The sequence below is a fragment of the Malaclemys terrapin genome, chromosome 13 (assembly GCF_027887155.1).
Source record: "Malaclemys terrapin pileata isolate rMalTer1 chromosome 13, rMalTer1.hap1, whole genome shotgun sequence".
In the NCBI taxonomy this organism is placed as follows: Eukaryota; Metazoa; Chordata; order Testudines; family Emydidae; genus Malaclemys; species Malaclemys terrapin.
Window position 1 is genome coordinate 38732531 of NC_071517.1, and position 15661 is coordinate 38748191.

The 15661-nt window shown below is 48.8% G+C and overlaps 1 protein-coding gene across 1 annotated transcript in view; it reads right to left on the reverse strand.

The window, feature by feature from the left end:
• The window catches only part of LOC128847368 (zinc finger protein RFP-like), a 53649-nt gene extending 42523 nt beyond the window's left edge, over positions 1-11126 (reverse strand). The window contains exons 1-4 of the mRNA XM_054046757.1: positions 10710-11126; positions 8992-9087; positions 7747-7977; positions 499-521 (exon numbers count right to left, since the gene is read on the reverse strand). Coding sequence (XP_053902732.1) covers positions 499-521; positions 7747-7977; positions 8992-9087; positions 10710-11126 — 767 coding nt within the window. The remainder of the gene's footprint in view (positions 1-498; positions 522-7746; positions 7978-8991; positions 9088-10709) is intronic.
• Between the last annotated feature and the right edge of the window lie 4535 nt (positions 11127-15661).

Consider the following 15661-nt stretch of genomic DNA (forward strand, 5'->3'; position numbering starts at 1 on the left):
TGAGTCTCCATGGCCAATTCACTCCTTGGCCTCCATGCTCTGAGGGACAGGAGGTTCCTATGAAAACGGAGGTAGAAATCTGTCCACTAGGGACTAGACTGAGACACCAACTCCCCCCTCTCCAGCTCATTCCTCACAGGTCTCCTAACAACCCTCAGGCTGGGAAAGACTCTGGTGGGAAAGACTCTTGACCACTGCTGCCCTGGGCTGAATGGTAACCAGGGCCCCAGCAGTGACAGGCCCATATTCCATCCCCACAATCCTGAGGCCGCCAGCCCCCCAGGGATGTGACATCTCTAGGAAACACTTGAGGTCAGTCCTTCCCATTGAATGGATAATTCCAGGGTGAGAACCTCAGGATTAAGTTTATCTGAGAGATTTGTATCCAAAATGTGACCTTCCCCACACATGTTGCTGTGGAGATGCAGTGCTAACATCATCTCCATGCTCTATCCCAGCATTGCCAAGTATGTGTGGGAGTAAGAGAGAGCCACGTACCTACTCAAGGTGCTTCTGACATCCTAGAGGAGAGAGGAGAGAGAGATTAAAAAAAATCTCAGCACCACCTGACTTGGGATTCCAGGAAAGAGATTTTGCAAATACAGGGAAAATCAGCCCTGTCCTGGCCCCAGGGCCATGGTTTCACTGAGCTAATGGGGCTTTTCCATCTCTAATATCAATGTGTCTGTGAGTCTGTTAAGTTAAAGCTGCATGAGCTGTCGGAGGTCTGTATCCCAAAAAAGGGAAAAAGATAACTAAACAAGAGATTTAGACCGAGCTGGATGAGCGACCGACTCAAAGGGGCGATTAGGAAAAAACAGAAAGCGTACAAAGAGTGGAAGAGGGGAGGGATCAGTAAGGAAACTTACCTTAGTGAAGTCAGAGAATGTAGAGATAGAGTGAGAAAGGCCAAAGGCCGTGTAGAGTTGGACCTAGCGAGGGGAATTAAAAGCAATAGTAAGAGGTTTTACAGCCACATAAATAGGAAGAAAACAAAGAAAGAAGAAGTGGGACCACTGAAGACTATTGCCGGAGAGGAGATTAAAGACAATCTAGGCATGGCGCAATATCTCAATGAATATTTTGCATCGGTGTTTAATGAGGCCAATGAAGGTATTAGGGATACTAGTGTGACGTTGTGCAGTCTATATGGTTTTATAAAAACTTGATAATAAGTCAATATAATGTAACTGAGATAGTTTTAGAGAAAATACGGTAATAAGTGAATGTAAGTAACTGGGATATGCCTCATGCAAAAGGTCTCTTGTAAGGTATCATTACAAAGCTTATAATCTACTGAGTGTGATCATCTGATTTGTATAAATGTACCACTCTTGTATCTAAAACTAGAAATATAAAATGTAACTCTGAGGGCCTATTGTAATTGTGTAAAGAGTGGACCATTAATGATGGTTTGGAATCTTGATGACTCCCATTGTCTGCAGATGGCTGTATTTACCTGTGAGTCTTCCTGTATATGTGTGTGCTGGCAAGTGAGTAATGAAGTCTTGCAGTGACATGTGATCATGTCACCTGAACTGGAATCCATCTTTAACCTGGTGCTTTTCATAGATTCATAGATTCATAGATTATAGGACTGGAAGGGACCTCGAGAGGTCATCGAGTCCAGTCCCCTGCCCGCATGGCAGGACCAAATACTGTCTAGACCATCCCTGATAGACATTTATCTAACCTACTCTTAAATATCTCCAGAGACGGAGATTCCACAACCTCCCTAGGCAATTTGTTCCAGTGTTTAACCACCCTGACAGTTAGGAACTTTTTCCTAATGTCCAACCTAGACCTCCCTTGCTGCAGTTTAAACCCATTGTTTCTGGTTCTATCCTTAGAGGCTAAGGTGAACAAGTTCTCTCCCTCCTCCTTATGACACCCTATTAGATACCTGAAAACTGCTATCATGTCCCCTCTCAGTCTTCTCTTTTCCAAACTAAACAAACCCAGTTCTTTCAGCCTTCCTTCATAGGTCATGTTCTCAAGACCTTTAATCATTCTTGTTGCTCTTCTTTGGACCCTTTCCAATTTCTCCACATCTTTTTTAAAATGCGGCGCCCAGAACTGGACACAATACTCCAGCTGAGGCCTAACCAGAGCAGAGTAGAGCGGAAGAATGACTTCTCGTGTCTTGCTCACAACACACCTGTTAATGCATCCCAGAATCATGTTTGCTTTTTTTGCAACAGCATCACACTGTTGACTCATATTTAGCTTGTGGTCCACTATAACCCCTAGATCCCTTTCTGCCGTACTCCTTCCTAGACAGTCTTTTCCCATTCTGTATGTGTGAAATTGATTTTTCCTTCCTAAGTGGAGCACTTTGCATTTGTCTTTGTTAAACTTCATCCTGTTTACCTCAGCCCATTTCTCCAATTTGTCCAGATCATTTTGAATTATGACCCTGTCCTCCAAAGTAGTTGCAATCCCTCCCAGTTTGGTATCATCCGCAAACTTAATAAGCGTACTTTCTATGCCAATATCTAAGTCGTTGATGAAGATATTGAACAGATATTGATTTCCAGTGAGGGGGGGTGGAAACCCAGAGAGACAAAGAGTTCCCGCCTTATGCAAAAGATATATAAAGGGGGGAAGAGAACAGAGAGGGAGAGAAGCCATCATGAAGAATCCCCTAGCTATCACCTGAGCTGCAACAAGAGCTGCACCAGGGGAAAGAATTGTGCCCAGGCCTGGAAGGTGTCCAGTCTGAGAAAAACTTACTGAAGCATCTCTGAGGGTGAGATTATCTGTATTCAGTTTGATTAGGCATAGATTTGCGCATTTTATTTTATTTTGCTTGTGACTTACTTTGTTCTGTCTGTTACTACTTTGAACCACTTAAATCCTACTGTCTGTATTTAATAAAATCACTTTCTATTTAGTAATTTACTCAGAGTATGTATTAATACCTGGGGGAGCAAACAGCTGTGCATATCTCTCTATCAGTGTTATAGAGGGCGAACAATTTATGAGTTTGCCCTGCATAAACTTTATGCAGGGCAAAACGGATTTATCTGGGTTTAGACCCCATTGGGAGTTGGGCATCTGAGTGCTAAAGACAAGCACGCTACTGCGAGCTGTTTTCAGGTAAACTTGCAGCTTTGGGACAAGTGATTCAGACCCTGGGTCTGTGTCTGGAGCCAGACGGGAGTGTCTGGCTCAGCAAGACAGGGTGCTGGAGTCCTGAGCTGGCAGGAAAAACAGAAGCAGGGGTAGTCTTTGCACATCGGGTGGCAGCTCCCAAGGGGGTTTCTGTGATCCAACCCGTCACAACTAGCACCACTACAGAGGGGCATTCAGGATGGGGGATTACCGTATCCGAGGTAGAAACAAAACTTGAACACCTTAATGGGGCTAAGTCCGGAGGACCGGACGATCTTCATCCGAGAATATTCAAGGAATTGGCGTGGGAAATAGCAGGCCCATTAGCGATAATATTTAATGAATCTGTAAACTCGGGGGTGGTCCCGTTAGACTGGAGAATAGCTAATGTGGTTCCTATTTTCAAGAAAAGGAAAAAAAGTGATCCGGGTAACTACAGGCCTGTTAGTTTAACATCTGTAGTGTGCAAGGTGCTGGAGAAAATTCTGAAAGAGAAACTAGTTGAGGACCTGGAGGTTAATGGCAATTGCGATAAATTACAACATGGTTTTACGAAGGGCAGATCGTGCCAAACGAATCTGATCTCCTTCTTTGAGAAAGTAACGGACTTATTAGATAAGGGAAATGCGGTGGACCTAATATACCTGGATTTCAGTAAAGCGTTTGATACTGTACCCCATGAGGAATTATTGGTTAAACTGAAAAACATGGGGATCGATATGAAAATCCAGAGGTGGATAAGGAATTGGTTAATGGGGAGAATGCAGCGGGTCGTATTAAAGGGTGAACTGTCGGGTTGGAGGGAGGTTACTAGTGGAGTGCCTCAAGGTTCGGTTTTGGGACCCATTTTATTTAATCTATTTATAACTGACCTCGGAACCGATTGCAGGAGTGGGCTGATAAAGTTTGCGGATGATACAAAGGTGGGAGGCGTTGTAAATTCGGAGGAGGATAGGGATCTCCTGCAGGGAGACTTGAATGAGCTTGTGAATTGGAGTATCAAAAATAGGATGAAATTTAATAGTGAAAAGTGTAAGGTGATGCACTTGGGGATGACTAATAACAATTTTAGTTACAAGATGGGGACGCATTGGTTAGAAGTAACAGAAGAGGAGAAGGACCTAGGGGTCCTTAAAAAGAAGAACAGGAGTACTTGTGGCACCTTAGAGACTAACAAATTTATTAGAGCATAAGCTTTCGTGGACTACAGCCCACTTCTTCGGATGCATATAGAATGGAACATATATTGAGGAGATATATATACACACATACAGAGAGCATAAACAGGTGGGAGTTGTCTTACCAACTCTGAGAGGCCAATTAATTAAGAGAAAAAAAACTTTTGAAGTGATAATCAAGCTAGTCCAGTACAGACAGTTTGATAATAAGTGTGAGAATACTTACAAGGGGAGATAGAGTCAATGTTTGTAATGGCTCAGCCATTCCCAGTCCTTATTCAAACCGGAGTTGATTGTGTCTAGTTTGCATATCAATTCTAGCTCAGCAGTCTCTCTTTGGAGTCTGTTTTTGAAGTTTTTCTGTTGTAATATAGCCACCCGCAGGTCTGTCACTGAATGACCAGACAGGTTAAAGTGCTCTCCCACTGGTTTTTGAGTATTTTGATTCCTGATGTCAGATTTGTGTCCATTAATTCTTTTGCGTAGAGACTGTCCGGTTTGGCCAATGTACATGGCAGAGGGGCATTGTTGGCACATGATGGCATATATCACATTGGTAGATGTGCAGGTGAACGAGCCCCTGATGGTATGGCTGATGTGATTAGGTCCTATGATGATGTCACTTGAATAGATATGTGGACAGAGTTGGCATCGGGGTTTGTTACAAGGATAGGTTCCTGGGTTAGTGGTTTTGTTCAGTGATGTGTGGTTGCTGGTGAGTATTTGCTTTAGGTTGGGGGGTTGTCTGTAAGCGAGGACAGGTCTGTCTCCCAAGATCTGTGAGAGTAAAGGATCATCTTTCAGGATAGGTTGTAGATCTCTGATGATGCGCTGGAGAGGTTTTAGTTGGGGGCTGAAGGTGACAGCTAGTGGTGTTCTGTTATTTTCTTTGTTGGGCCTGTCTTGTAGGAGGTGACTTCTGGGTACTCGTTTGGCTCTGTCAATCTGTTTTTTCACTTCAGCAGGTGGGTATTGTAGTTTTAAGAATGCTTGATAGAGATCTTGTAGGTGCTTGTCTCTATCCGAGGGATTGGAGCAAATGCGGTTATATCTTAGAGCTTGGCTGTAGACAATGGATCGTGTGGTGTGTCCTGGATGGAAGCTGGAGGCATGTAGGTAAGTGTAGCGGTCAGTAGGTTTCCGGTATAGGGTGGTATTGATGTGACCATCGCTTATTAGCACAGTAGTGTCCAGGAAATGGACCGCTTGTGTGGATTGATCTAGGCTGAGGTTGATGGTGGGATGGAAATTATTGAAATCATGGTGAAATTCCTCAAGGGCTTCTTTTCCATGGGTCCAGATGATGAAGATGTCATCAATGTAGCGCAAGTAGAGTAGGGGCGTTAGGGGACGAGAGCTAAGGAAGCGTTGTTCTAAGTCAGCCATAAAAATGTTGGCATATTGTGGGGCCATGCGGGTACCCATAGCAGTGCCGCTGACTTGAAGGTATATATTGTCCCCAAATGTGAAATAGTTGTGGGTGAGGACAAAATCACAAAGTTCAGCCACCAGGTTAGCTGTGACATTATCAGGGATACTGTTCCTGATAGCTTGTAGTCCATCTTTGTGTGGAATATTGGTGTAGAGGGCTTCTACGTCCATAGTGGCCAGGATGGTGTTTTCTGGAAGATCACCGATGGATTGTAGTTTCCTCAGGAAGTCAGTGGTGTCTCGAAGATAGCTGGGAGTGCTGGTAGCGTAGGGTCTGAGGACAGAGTCTACAAAACCAGACAAGCCTGATGTTAGGGTGCCAATGCCTGAGATGATGGGGCGTCCAGGATATCCAGGTTTATGGATCTTGGGTAGCAAATAGAATACCCCTGGTCGGGGTTCTAGGCATGTGTCTGTACGGATTTGTTCCTGTGCTTTGTCAGGGAGTTTTTTTAGCAGATGGTGTAGTTTCTTTAGGTAATCCTCAGTGGGATCAGAGGATAATGGCCTGTAGAATGTGGTGTTAGAGAGCTGTCTAGCAGCCTCCTGGTCATATTCCAATTTATTCATGATGACGACAGCACCTCCTTTGTCAGCCTTTTTGATTATGATGTCAGGGTTGTTTCTGAGGCTGTAGATGGCGTTGTGTTCAGCATGGCTGAGGTTATGTGGCAAGTGATGTTGCTTTTCCACAATTTCAGCCTTTGCACGTCGACGGAAGCAATCTATGTAGAAATCCAGTCTGTTGTTTCGACCGTCCGGAGGAGTCCATGCTGAATCCTTTTTTTTGTAGTGCTGGTAGGGAGGATTCTGTGGGTTAGTATGCTGTTCAGAGGTATGTTGGAAATATTCTTTGAGTCGGAGACGTCGAAAGTAGGATTCTAGGTCACCGCAGAACTGTATCATATTCATGGGTCTGGAGGGACAAAAGGAGAGGCCCCGAGATAGGACAGACTCTTCTGCTGGGCTAGGGGTCCTTGTAGACCGCAGGATGACTATGAGTCGACAATGTGACGTGGCGGTGAAAAAAGCCAATGCTGCCTTGGGATGCATTAGGCGAGGTATATCTAGTAGGGATAAGGAGGTCCTGATTCCGTTGTACAAGGCGCTGGTGAGACGTCATTTGGAGTACTGCGTGCAGTTCTGGTCTCCCATGTTTAAAAAAGATTAACTCAAACTGGAACGGGTGCAGAGAAGGGCCACTAGGATGATCAGAGGAATGGAAAACCTGTCATATGAAAGGAGACTAGAGGAGCTTGGGTTGTTTAGTCTGACAAAGCGAAGGCTGAGGGGGGATATGATTGCTATCTTTAAATATATTAGAGGGATTAATACAAGGGAGGGAGAAGAATTATTCCAGCTTAGTACTAATGTGGATACGAGAACGAATGGATATAAACTGGCCGTGGGGAAGTTCAGGCTTGAAATTAGACGAAGGTTTCTGACCGTCAGAGGGGTGAAATATTGGAACGGCCTTCCGAGGGAAACGGTGGGGGCGACGGACCTGTCTGGTTTTAAGATTAAGTTAGATAAGTTTATGGAGGGAATGGTTTAATGGTAAAACATAGTAGTCAAGGAAAACCAAGCAATGGTAGGTAAATAGTATAATGGCTAACAGGGGTCAGGCTAGAGACTCTTGCCTATATGCTCGGGGTCTTACTGATCGCCATATTTGGGGTCGGGAAGGAATTTTCCTCCAGGGTAGATTGGCTGAGCCTCTGGAGGTTTTTCGCCTTCCTCCGCAGCATGGGGCAGGGATCACTAGCAGGAGGGTCTCTGCCGATTGAAGTCACTAAAAACAGGATTGGGGACTTCAACAGCAGAGTCCAGGGAAGGGGTAGGGACGGTTTTATGGCCTGCAGCATGCAGGGGGTCAGACCAGATGATCATAATGGTCCCTTCTGACCTTAAAGTCTATGAGTCTGCTAAGAACAATCGTCATTCACATGTCAGCACACATTGAGTTACACTGAGATCTCCTGTCCCTGTGTTGGGATTTGGGAAGTTTCTAGCTCAGTCTCACCTGCAGGAATTCACTTGCTGGCTTCTGACACTTCCCCTCCAGCTCACTGATCAGCTCACTGAGATGGGAAATCTCCTCGGAGAGTTTACTGACATTTTCATTCTGTATCTTCACAATCTCCTCGTCCAGCTTTTCCAGCTGGGCCAGCAGGAGTCGCTCTTGTTCCTCCAGGAACTGCCGCAGTTGCTGAAATTCAGACACAATCTTCTGTCTCTCGGTTTCTGTCTGTTTCTATAAGAAATAAGGAAAGGGCTGGTCAGGAACATGGATGGAGCCTGATGACCTTTCATACAGTCTTACAAGAGAGAGTTTCTTTACAATCTCTAACACATCTGTGTAGGGACCAGGACATGAGCCATCAGGCCTAGTGCTCAGAGCTGCAGTTGGAAATTGGGAACTACGGCCAAAGTCAGAGCTGGAGTCAGTCAGGATCTCACCAAGGGTTGGGGCTACAGTCGAGCTCAGGAGTCATGCCAAAGGTTGATCCAGAATCAGTGTCTGGAATTGCACGGGGGGGGGGGTCAGGACTGGAGTGTGAGTCAGGCAGCCAAGCGAAGGGTCAAGCTGGAGTCAGATAGCAGTACTGCAGGTCAAACCTGAGTCAGGGACAACGCCAGGGCCAAGCCAGAATCAGGGTCCAGTCCAGCAGCAGATCGGGAGTTCACTCAGTTGTTTGGACAACTTCCCGTGACTCCTGCTGGCGTAATTCATGCATCCGAATGTCTGCTCCAATCAGGAGCTTCGTAGGCAGATCCTCTGGTGCGTCGGAGTTCCACTAGCCCCTCCCCTGCTGGCTCTGGAGAGTGGTTGGGTTGTAATGACAGTCTCTGTGGATTGAAGTTCAAAACCCAACATTCTTCACATCCTGACACTTGACTATACATTGCGATCACAAGAGAGAGGATTTTCTTACAGCTTCCCATTTGGCCCCAGTCTCTCTGAAAGGGCTGTCTTCATGTCTACTGGGATATAATCAGTGCAGTTTGGGAGAAATGTTGTGAAAGCCACCAGGGGTAGTAATTCACTCATTAATTAAAATGCATCGTAGATCCTGCAGAAGATGCTGTTGTCCTTCTCCAGGGAGAGAACATTTGTGATATGCACACTTGTACACACACACACACACACACACACACACACACACACGCACAGTATCCCATGATCATGGAGAAACACACACAAATCTACCAATAAACATCCCTCCCACCTCCATGTCCCAGCAGGCAAAGAACAATAGGCACCTACCAGATACTCCTGGCTTCTCTTCTCTCCAGTCACTTTAAATCCCAGCAGCTTTTCTCTCTCTTCCTTCAGAGTCTTCAGATGGGCTTGTATTTTTTCCTGACAAACAGAAATGATTTGGTGGGTTTATTTTGAGGGTTGTAGGGGGTGGTTGAGGGTTTTTTTCACCCAAAAGTCAAGATAACAGCCAGTCTTCCTAGATAGGCTAGGTGGGTAAGGCAATATCTTCTGCTGGCCCAGCTCCTGTTGGTTAGAGAGTTACACACAACTCAGCTCTGGGGAACATACTCTTTCCTAGGCCTAAAGAAGAGCTCAGTGTAAGCTTGAAAGCTTGTCGTTCACCCACAGAAGCCGGCCATGAGCAGATATTACTTCACCTCCCTTGTCTCTCTAATATCCCGGGACCAACACAGTTACAACAATACTGTGTACAACAGTGGGTCTTTCTAGAGGTAGGACATCAGAGACACCAAGGAAATGAAACCTTATTTATGGAAACTGGGAGTGTTTTATATTCAGAGTTGAGTTATTACGTCCACTTTCTCCATCAATTTAAACCGTCAGGAAACTGGTGTCACATGGTGGTGAATTTATAAAGCTGTTTTTGAGCAGATTTCAGAAACAGTCATATCAATCCCAGAAGCCTCCAGGGCAGCCATATAGGCTGGGATGCTCAAAGGAATCCAACTCCATTGACTTTCAGCCCTGTACCCCTGGGGATTAGACTGGTTGGACACTAATTCAAGGCCTAGGGCAAACCCCATTAGATGTGTTGATCTGTGTTAGGAACAGCTGGGGTTTGCCCTAGTGCTGTCCTAGCCCCTTTCTGTGGCAATGGCCTCTGGGTAGCTACACTAAAGTCCCTAGCAAAGACCCCAGAAGCAGTGGATTCTGGCAGATTTCAAAAGGCTGCCTTGTGGGACTAATGGAACCGCGTTGGCTGGTCCTTGCCCATGAACACCCTAGAACAGGTCAGACTGTCACAGGTCCACACTGCCATGGGGTTAGTTTTGCTGAAGATAAGTCTAATCCCAGTGGCATGTGGCATGGAGCTGCGCTGTCTGGAGCCCTTGTGGGTGTGGACTCAAGGTACTCGGGGTCCCACACAGGGTTCAGCCCAGTGACCTCCTCTAGTGCAGGCCAGCAGCATCTGAGTTTAACCCCTCATGAAGCAACACAGGAATTCCCAATCCCAGTGGGAAACCTCATCTCCCTGCTGGGCCTAGGACCTGTATCAAGGAGTCTTTTCCTCCTATTGTCTGCACTTCATCACTGCTCAGTGCTGCTGAAAGGGGCAGAGTAGCTAGTGGTTGGGGCACTGAACTGGGCCTTGGAAAACCAGGTTTTTATATCTAGCTCTGCCACTGATCTGCTGAGTCACCTTGGACAAGCCACTGCCCCTCACTGTGCCTCAGTTTCCCCTCCCACCCTTTGTCTGTCATGTCCAGTTAGACTGTAAATGGCTCGGGGCAGGGATTGGCCCTCACTGGGTTTTGAGCAGGGCCCCCCCACAATCGAGGTCAGATTTCATCTGGGGTCTGTAGGGGATGCAAATAACAATAAACACTGTGATACAACTAGTAATACCAGCCACAGCTTGTAACTCCCCTATCAGCTTTCATGCAATGAAGGCTACACACAGCTGAATGACACAGTTACACCATTAAGCTGTAATTGACATCCAGAGTTATTACCCATTAGACTGGACAGCAACTCGGTACCTTGTACTCCTGGGCAGCTTCCTGTATGGGAACCACTGTGTGAGAGTGATGAGCCCGGGACTCTCTGCAGATCACACAGATGGGGGTTTGATCCTCTTCACAGAACAGTTTCAGAGCCTCCTGGTGTTTCCCACACACCCTGTCCCCTCCTGCTCCCTTTGCTGCCTGTAAACTCAGCCGTTTGGCGATTTCTACCATGTTTGCCAGCTGCCTGTTGGGCCTGAGGTTTCTCTGTTGCACAGTTTCTCTGCACTGAGGGCAGGAGGCGGCTGTATCGGATCCCTCCCAGAACTGGCTGATGCAGGCTCGGCAGAAATTGTGCCCACACTCCAGAGTGACAGGTTCTGTGAAATACTCCAGACAGATGGGACATGTCGCTTCCTCCTGGAGACTTTCCACGGGGTTCTCTGCAGCCATGGCTCTCTTTGGGCAGTGTAACAGGGTTAGTTTCAATTTCCTGAATTCACACTATGCCCCGCCTGCAGCAATAAGGGGGTGTTTCCTTTCCTGAAAATGACTCATGCTGTTTGCTGAGCAGGAAAAACCCAACCAATTTTAGCCCTGGAGGCTTTGGTAAAAAAATTTACCATTAGGGCTCCGGTCCTGCAATCAGCCCCTGTGCTGGTGGTGGAGGGTCACTGAGGCAGTCCCCTGTGAGGATAAGCCTGCAGGAGCAGGGTCTGTGTGTCTAAGGAGTGATAGTCAGGCTTGGCAGAATTTTTTTTATAATCTAATTTTGACAGATAATGTTTATTTTAAGCAATTTTTATATTTATTGATTTAAACTTTCACAGTTGCACAACAATCTGGATTTTAAGCATTTCATTCCAATTTAAATTTTCACAGTTGTGGAAAATGATGGGGGGGGGAATCAGACAATATTTTGATCAGACCAGAACTGCACCGCTACCTTGATATAACGCCACCGGATATAAAACGAATTTGGATATAATGCGGTTAATAATGGTTAAAATTGTCTGTAAGCAGGTAAATCTCCTCCCTCCCCCAGCGGCACCCCCACAGTAACCCAGTGCCTCCCCCACCACCACAGGGACCGAGGCTGAAAGTCCAGCTGATGGCAGCTCAGGGGCCTGTGGGATGTGCTGGGATCTCAGCCTGGGCCCTAGTGGAGCAGGTGACCCTGTAACACAACCACACCCAGCAAGGCCTGCACCCATTTCCTCCCTGTTTGTCAGTCCCAGCAGAGAGACCAGGGACTGCAGGTGAGGGCTGGGGCCCAATGGCCGAGGGCAGTGGGTGTGCGGGGAGCTCGCACTAGGAGCTGCAGGGTACATGGTGTGGGATAAACAGAGACCTCTCAGGCCACTTGCCCATTGCAACTGCAGGAGGGGATGTGGGGACAGACTGAGGCGGCCTGGGGCAGTCTGGGAAGCCGCCATCGCGGACAAAGAGAGGGAATTCAGCTGTGGTGGGGGAGCCGTGCTGTGCAGAGACTCTGCTGCGGATGCAGTTAGTTACCCGGGTCACTGTTGCAGCAGTTTCAATGTGGTTAATAGACGTTGCAGCTCAGCTGAGGGAAGTGCTGCTCTTCGCGCAGCTTTCAGAGTAGCAACCGTGTTAGTCTGTATCCGCAAAAAGAACAGGAGAACTTGTGGCACCTTAGAGACTAACAAATTTATTTGAGCATAAGCTTTCATAGGCTACAACCCACTTCTTCGGATGCAGTGAATGGAACATGTAGTAAGGAGATATAGATACATACAGAGAACATGAAAAGGTGGGAGTTGCCCTACCAACTCTAAGAGGCTAATTAATTAAGATGAGCAATTATCAGCAGGAGAGAAAAAACTTGTAGTGATAATCAAGAGCCCATATCAGACAGTTTGACAAGAAGGTGTGAGGATACTTAACATGGGGAAATAGATTCAATGTGTGTAACGGCGCAGCCATTCCCAGTCTCTATTCAAGCCTAAGTTGATTGTATCTAGTTTGCAAATCAATTCAATTTCAGTAGTTTCTCATTGGAGTCTGTTTTTGAAGCTTTTCTGTTGCAAAATTGCCATTACAAACATTGAATCTATTTCCCCATGTAAGTATTCTCACACTTCTTATCAAACTGTCTGTACTGGGCTATCTTGATTATCACTTCAAAAGTTTTTTCTCTTACTTAATTGGCCTCTCAGAGTTGGTAAGACAACTCCCACCTGTTCATGCTCTCTGTATGTGTATATATATCTCCTCAATATATGTTCCATTCTATGCATCCGATGAAGAGGGCTGTAGCCCATGAGAGCTTATGCTCAAATAAATTTGTTAGTCTCTAAGGTGCCACAAGTACTCCTGTTCTTTTTGCGGATACAGACTAACACGGCTGCTACTCTGAAACTTAGACTCCAAGTGAGTTTAGGTTTTTGCTACTAGTAGCAGATTCTGATGGGAAGCAGTTCCTGACAGGATGACCAGCTTCACCTGCCTGGAGCTCAGCCCCTTCTCCACCTGTGCTCCAGTGCTGGAGTTCCCCCCTTCTCCCTCGCTCAGACTCCCTGTCATGAATCCTGCCTTCCCCTGTATGAAATATGGAGCAATAATATATGAGAGAGCCAACAAGGGCCTGATCCTGCAAACCCTCCCATTTCACACATCACGTTGGTCTCAGGGGGTGCTGCTGTGACCATAGGTACCAACTCCATGGGTGCTCCGGGGCTGGAGCACCCACAGAAAAAAATTGGTGGGTGCTGAGCACCCACCGGCAGCTCCTCTACCCCCTCGCCCCACCCTGCTCCAGCTTACCTCCACCTCCTCTGTGAGCGTGCCGTGGCATCCTGCTTCTCCCCCTCCCAGTGCTTGCGCCATGAACCAGCTGATTCACGGGGCAGGATGGGGAATGCGTCGCGCTGGGGAAAGAGGCGGGGCCAGGGCAGGGATTTGGGGAAGGGATCCAATAGGGGCAGGGAGGGGGTGGAGTTAGGGCAAGGACTTTGGGGATGGGATTGGAATGGGGGCGGAGCCGGGGTGGGGAAAGGGTGGAGTCAGAGCGGGGCCAGGGGGGCGTGGGTACCTACAGGCGCCAGAGAAAGTTGGCGCCTACGGCTGTGACTAAGGACTGCTGGGAAAGTGGCTGGGGAGTTGCAGGGGGTGTCGGTGGCTGGGAGCATCTGTGCTGAGCAGCAGGGACACGACACCTCATCTGGGCTATGCTCCCTCACCTGCTCCTGTTCCCTGTTTTGGAAGGAGCGGGGCTGGGGGGAGGAGAACTCGTGATTCACAAGGATCCAGCCCTTTGGCTCAATGCCCAGGGACTCTTCCTCTCCGGCTTCCTGCTGATTACAGCAGTGACGGGACCCTGCTGCCTCCCCCCAGGAGCTGCCTTCAGCACCAGCCTTGAGCCCCCCAGAGACGTTACTGAAATTCAGATTTGGCCATTAAAACTCCCTCTGAGGTCGGGGGTGGGGGGACTTTCTCCGGTGGCTGGAACCAGCCCCAGGCTCTGCTGACACCAGCTCCTGAGCCTGCAGCTGAGGGGAGCAGGGGCGGCGAGTTGTATGGGCCCGTGGTGCCCGGGCTCATGAATATTCCGGGCCCGTGGGCCTGGCTCCACCAATGTCTCCTCCGGCCCCACCTGCCATCTCTGCATGCCTCCCAGCCCCTCCTGCTGCCCCAGGGTGACTTTAAAGGGCCTGGGGGCCCCCAGCTGCCGTTGCCACCACCACCGGCAGCACAGTGGGACTGCCCATGTTACAGAGCTCTCCTGGCGATAAAAAATAACCACCCGGAATGGTTATCACCGGGCGTGCGGCTCCTGGTGATAAAGCGCTGCCTATACTGGCGCTTTTCAGCGCTAAAACTTTTGTCGCTCAGGGGTGTGTTTTTTCACTCCCCTGAACGACTAAAGTTTTAGAGTTGAAAGTGGCAGGGTAGACACAGCCTAACGTGGCTTCCTGCCTGCCTGCTCTGTGCCTCTCTGGGAAGCGGCCGGCACATCCCTGTGGCCTTGGGGGGGCGCCACGTTGCCCCCACCCTGAGCACCGAGCCGCTGCCAGAGGGGTGGTGCGGGTCGCTTTCAGGAGCTGGCGCTGCCCGATTTAAGCGCCGACCCACTGACCCCTCCTGCACCCTAACCCCCTGCCCCATCCCAGAGCCTGCACCCAAAGTCCCTCCCAGAGCCCGAACCCCCTCCCGCACCCAAAGTCCCTCCCAGAGCCTTAGGCAGGAGGAGGGGGCGGGGTCTTGGACCCATTCTGGGCACCACCAAAAATTATCCAAACCTGCAGGGAGAGACCCAGAGGAAGGGCCGGGGCCAGGCAGGAAAGTGACTCTGCACCAAGGGCCCCTGCTTGTCCCAGCTCTGCTCCTGGGGCGGGGGGGGGGAGGACCAGTGGTCTGCAAGTCCCAGAGCTGCTGCCCTCCCTGACCCCCCCCCCCGGCTCTGCTCCCCTGAGCGCCTGCAGGTGCGGAGCCAGCTACAGCCGGGCAGTTCCCGAGTCACATTCAGTCCGTTCTGATCTCTCCTCCCCTCCCCATTGATCAGCTGTTGCTTCCCACCCATCCCCACTCAGTCACTTCGGATTTCAGATCCCCTCCCTCTACAGCATCCCCCCCCTTCCTCATTCTGCCTCCACCCAGGGCAGGGCAGTGGGGGTCGGGGGGGTGGGTGAGAACTGGCTGGTGCTTTTTGCTGCTGCTGCTTTTTTTCCTCAGCCGGACAGAGCTGTGGTGGACGGTGCTGGGCAGAACCCAGCGATCCCTGGGGAGCAGGAACACCAGCTGGGGGGCATTGACACCCCTACACTGGCTCACCTGGGAAACTGCCCCTACCAGGCACACCCCGCCAGCTCCGGGCCCTGGAGGGGGGGGACTGGTACTTTAAGAGGAATTTGCTCCGCCCCAACCAGCCAGGGACATGGACCGGACCGTTACGTTCACTTCCTCTTACTTCTGTACTTTCAGTTTTGAAGCATGTGGAAGGCCCAAGCGTGGGGCTCAGCCCTGTC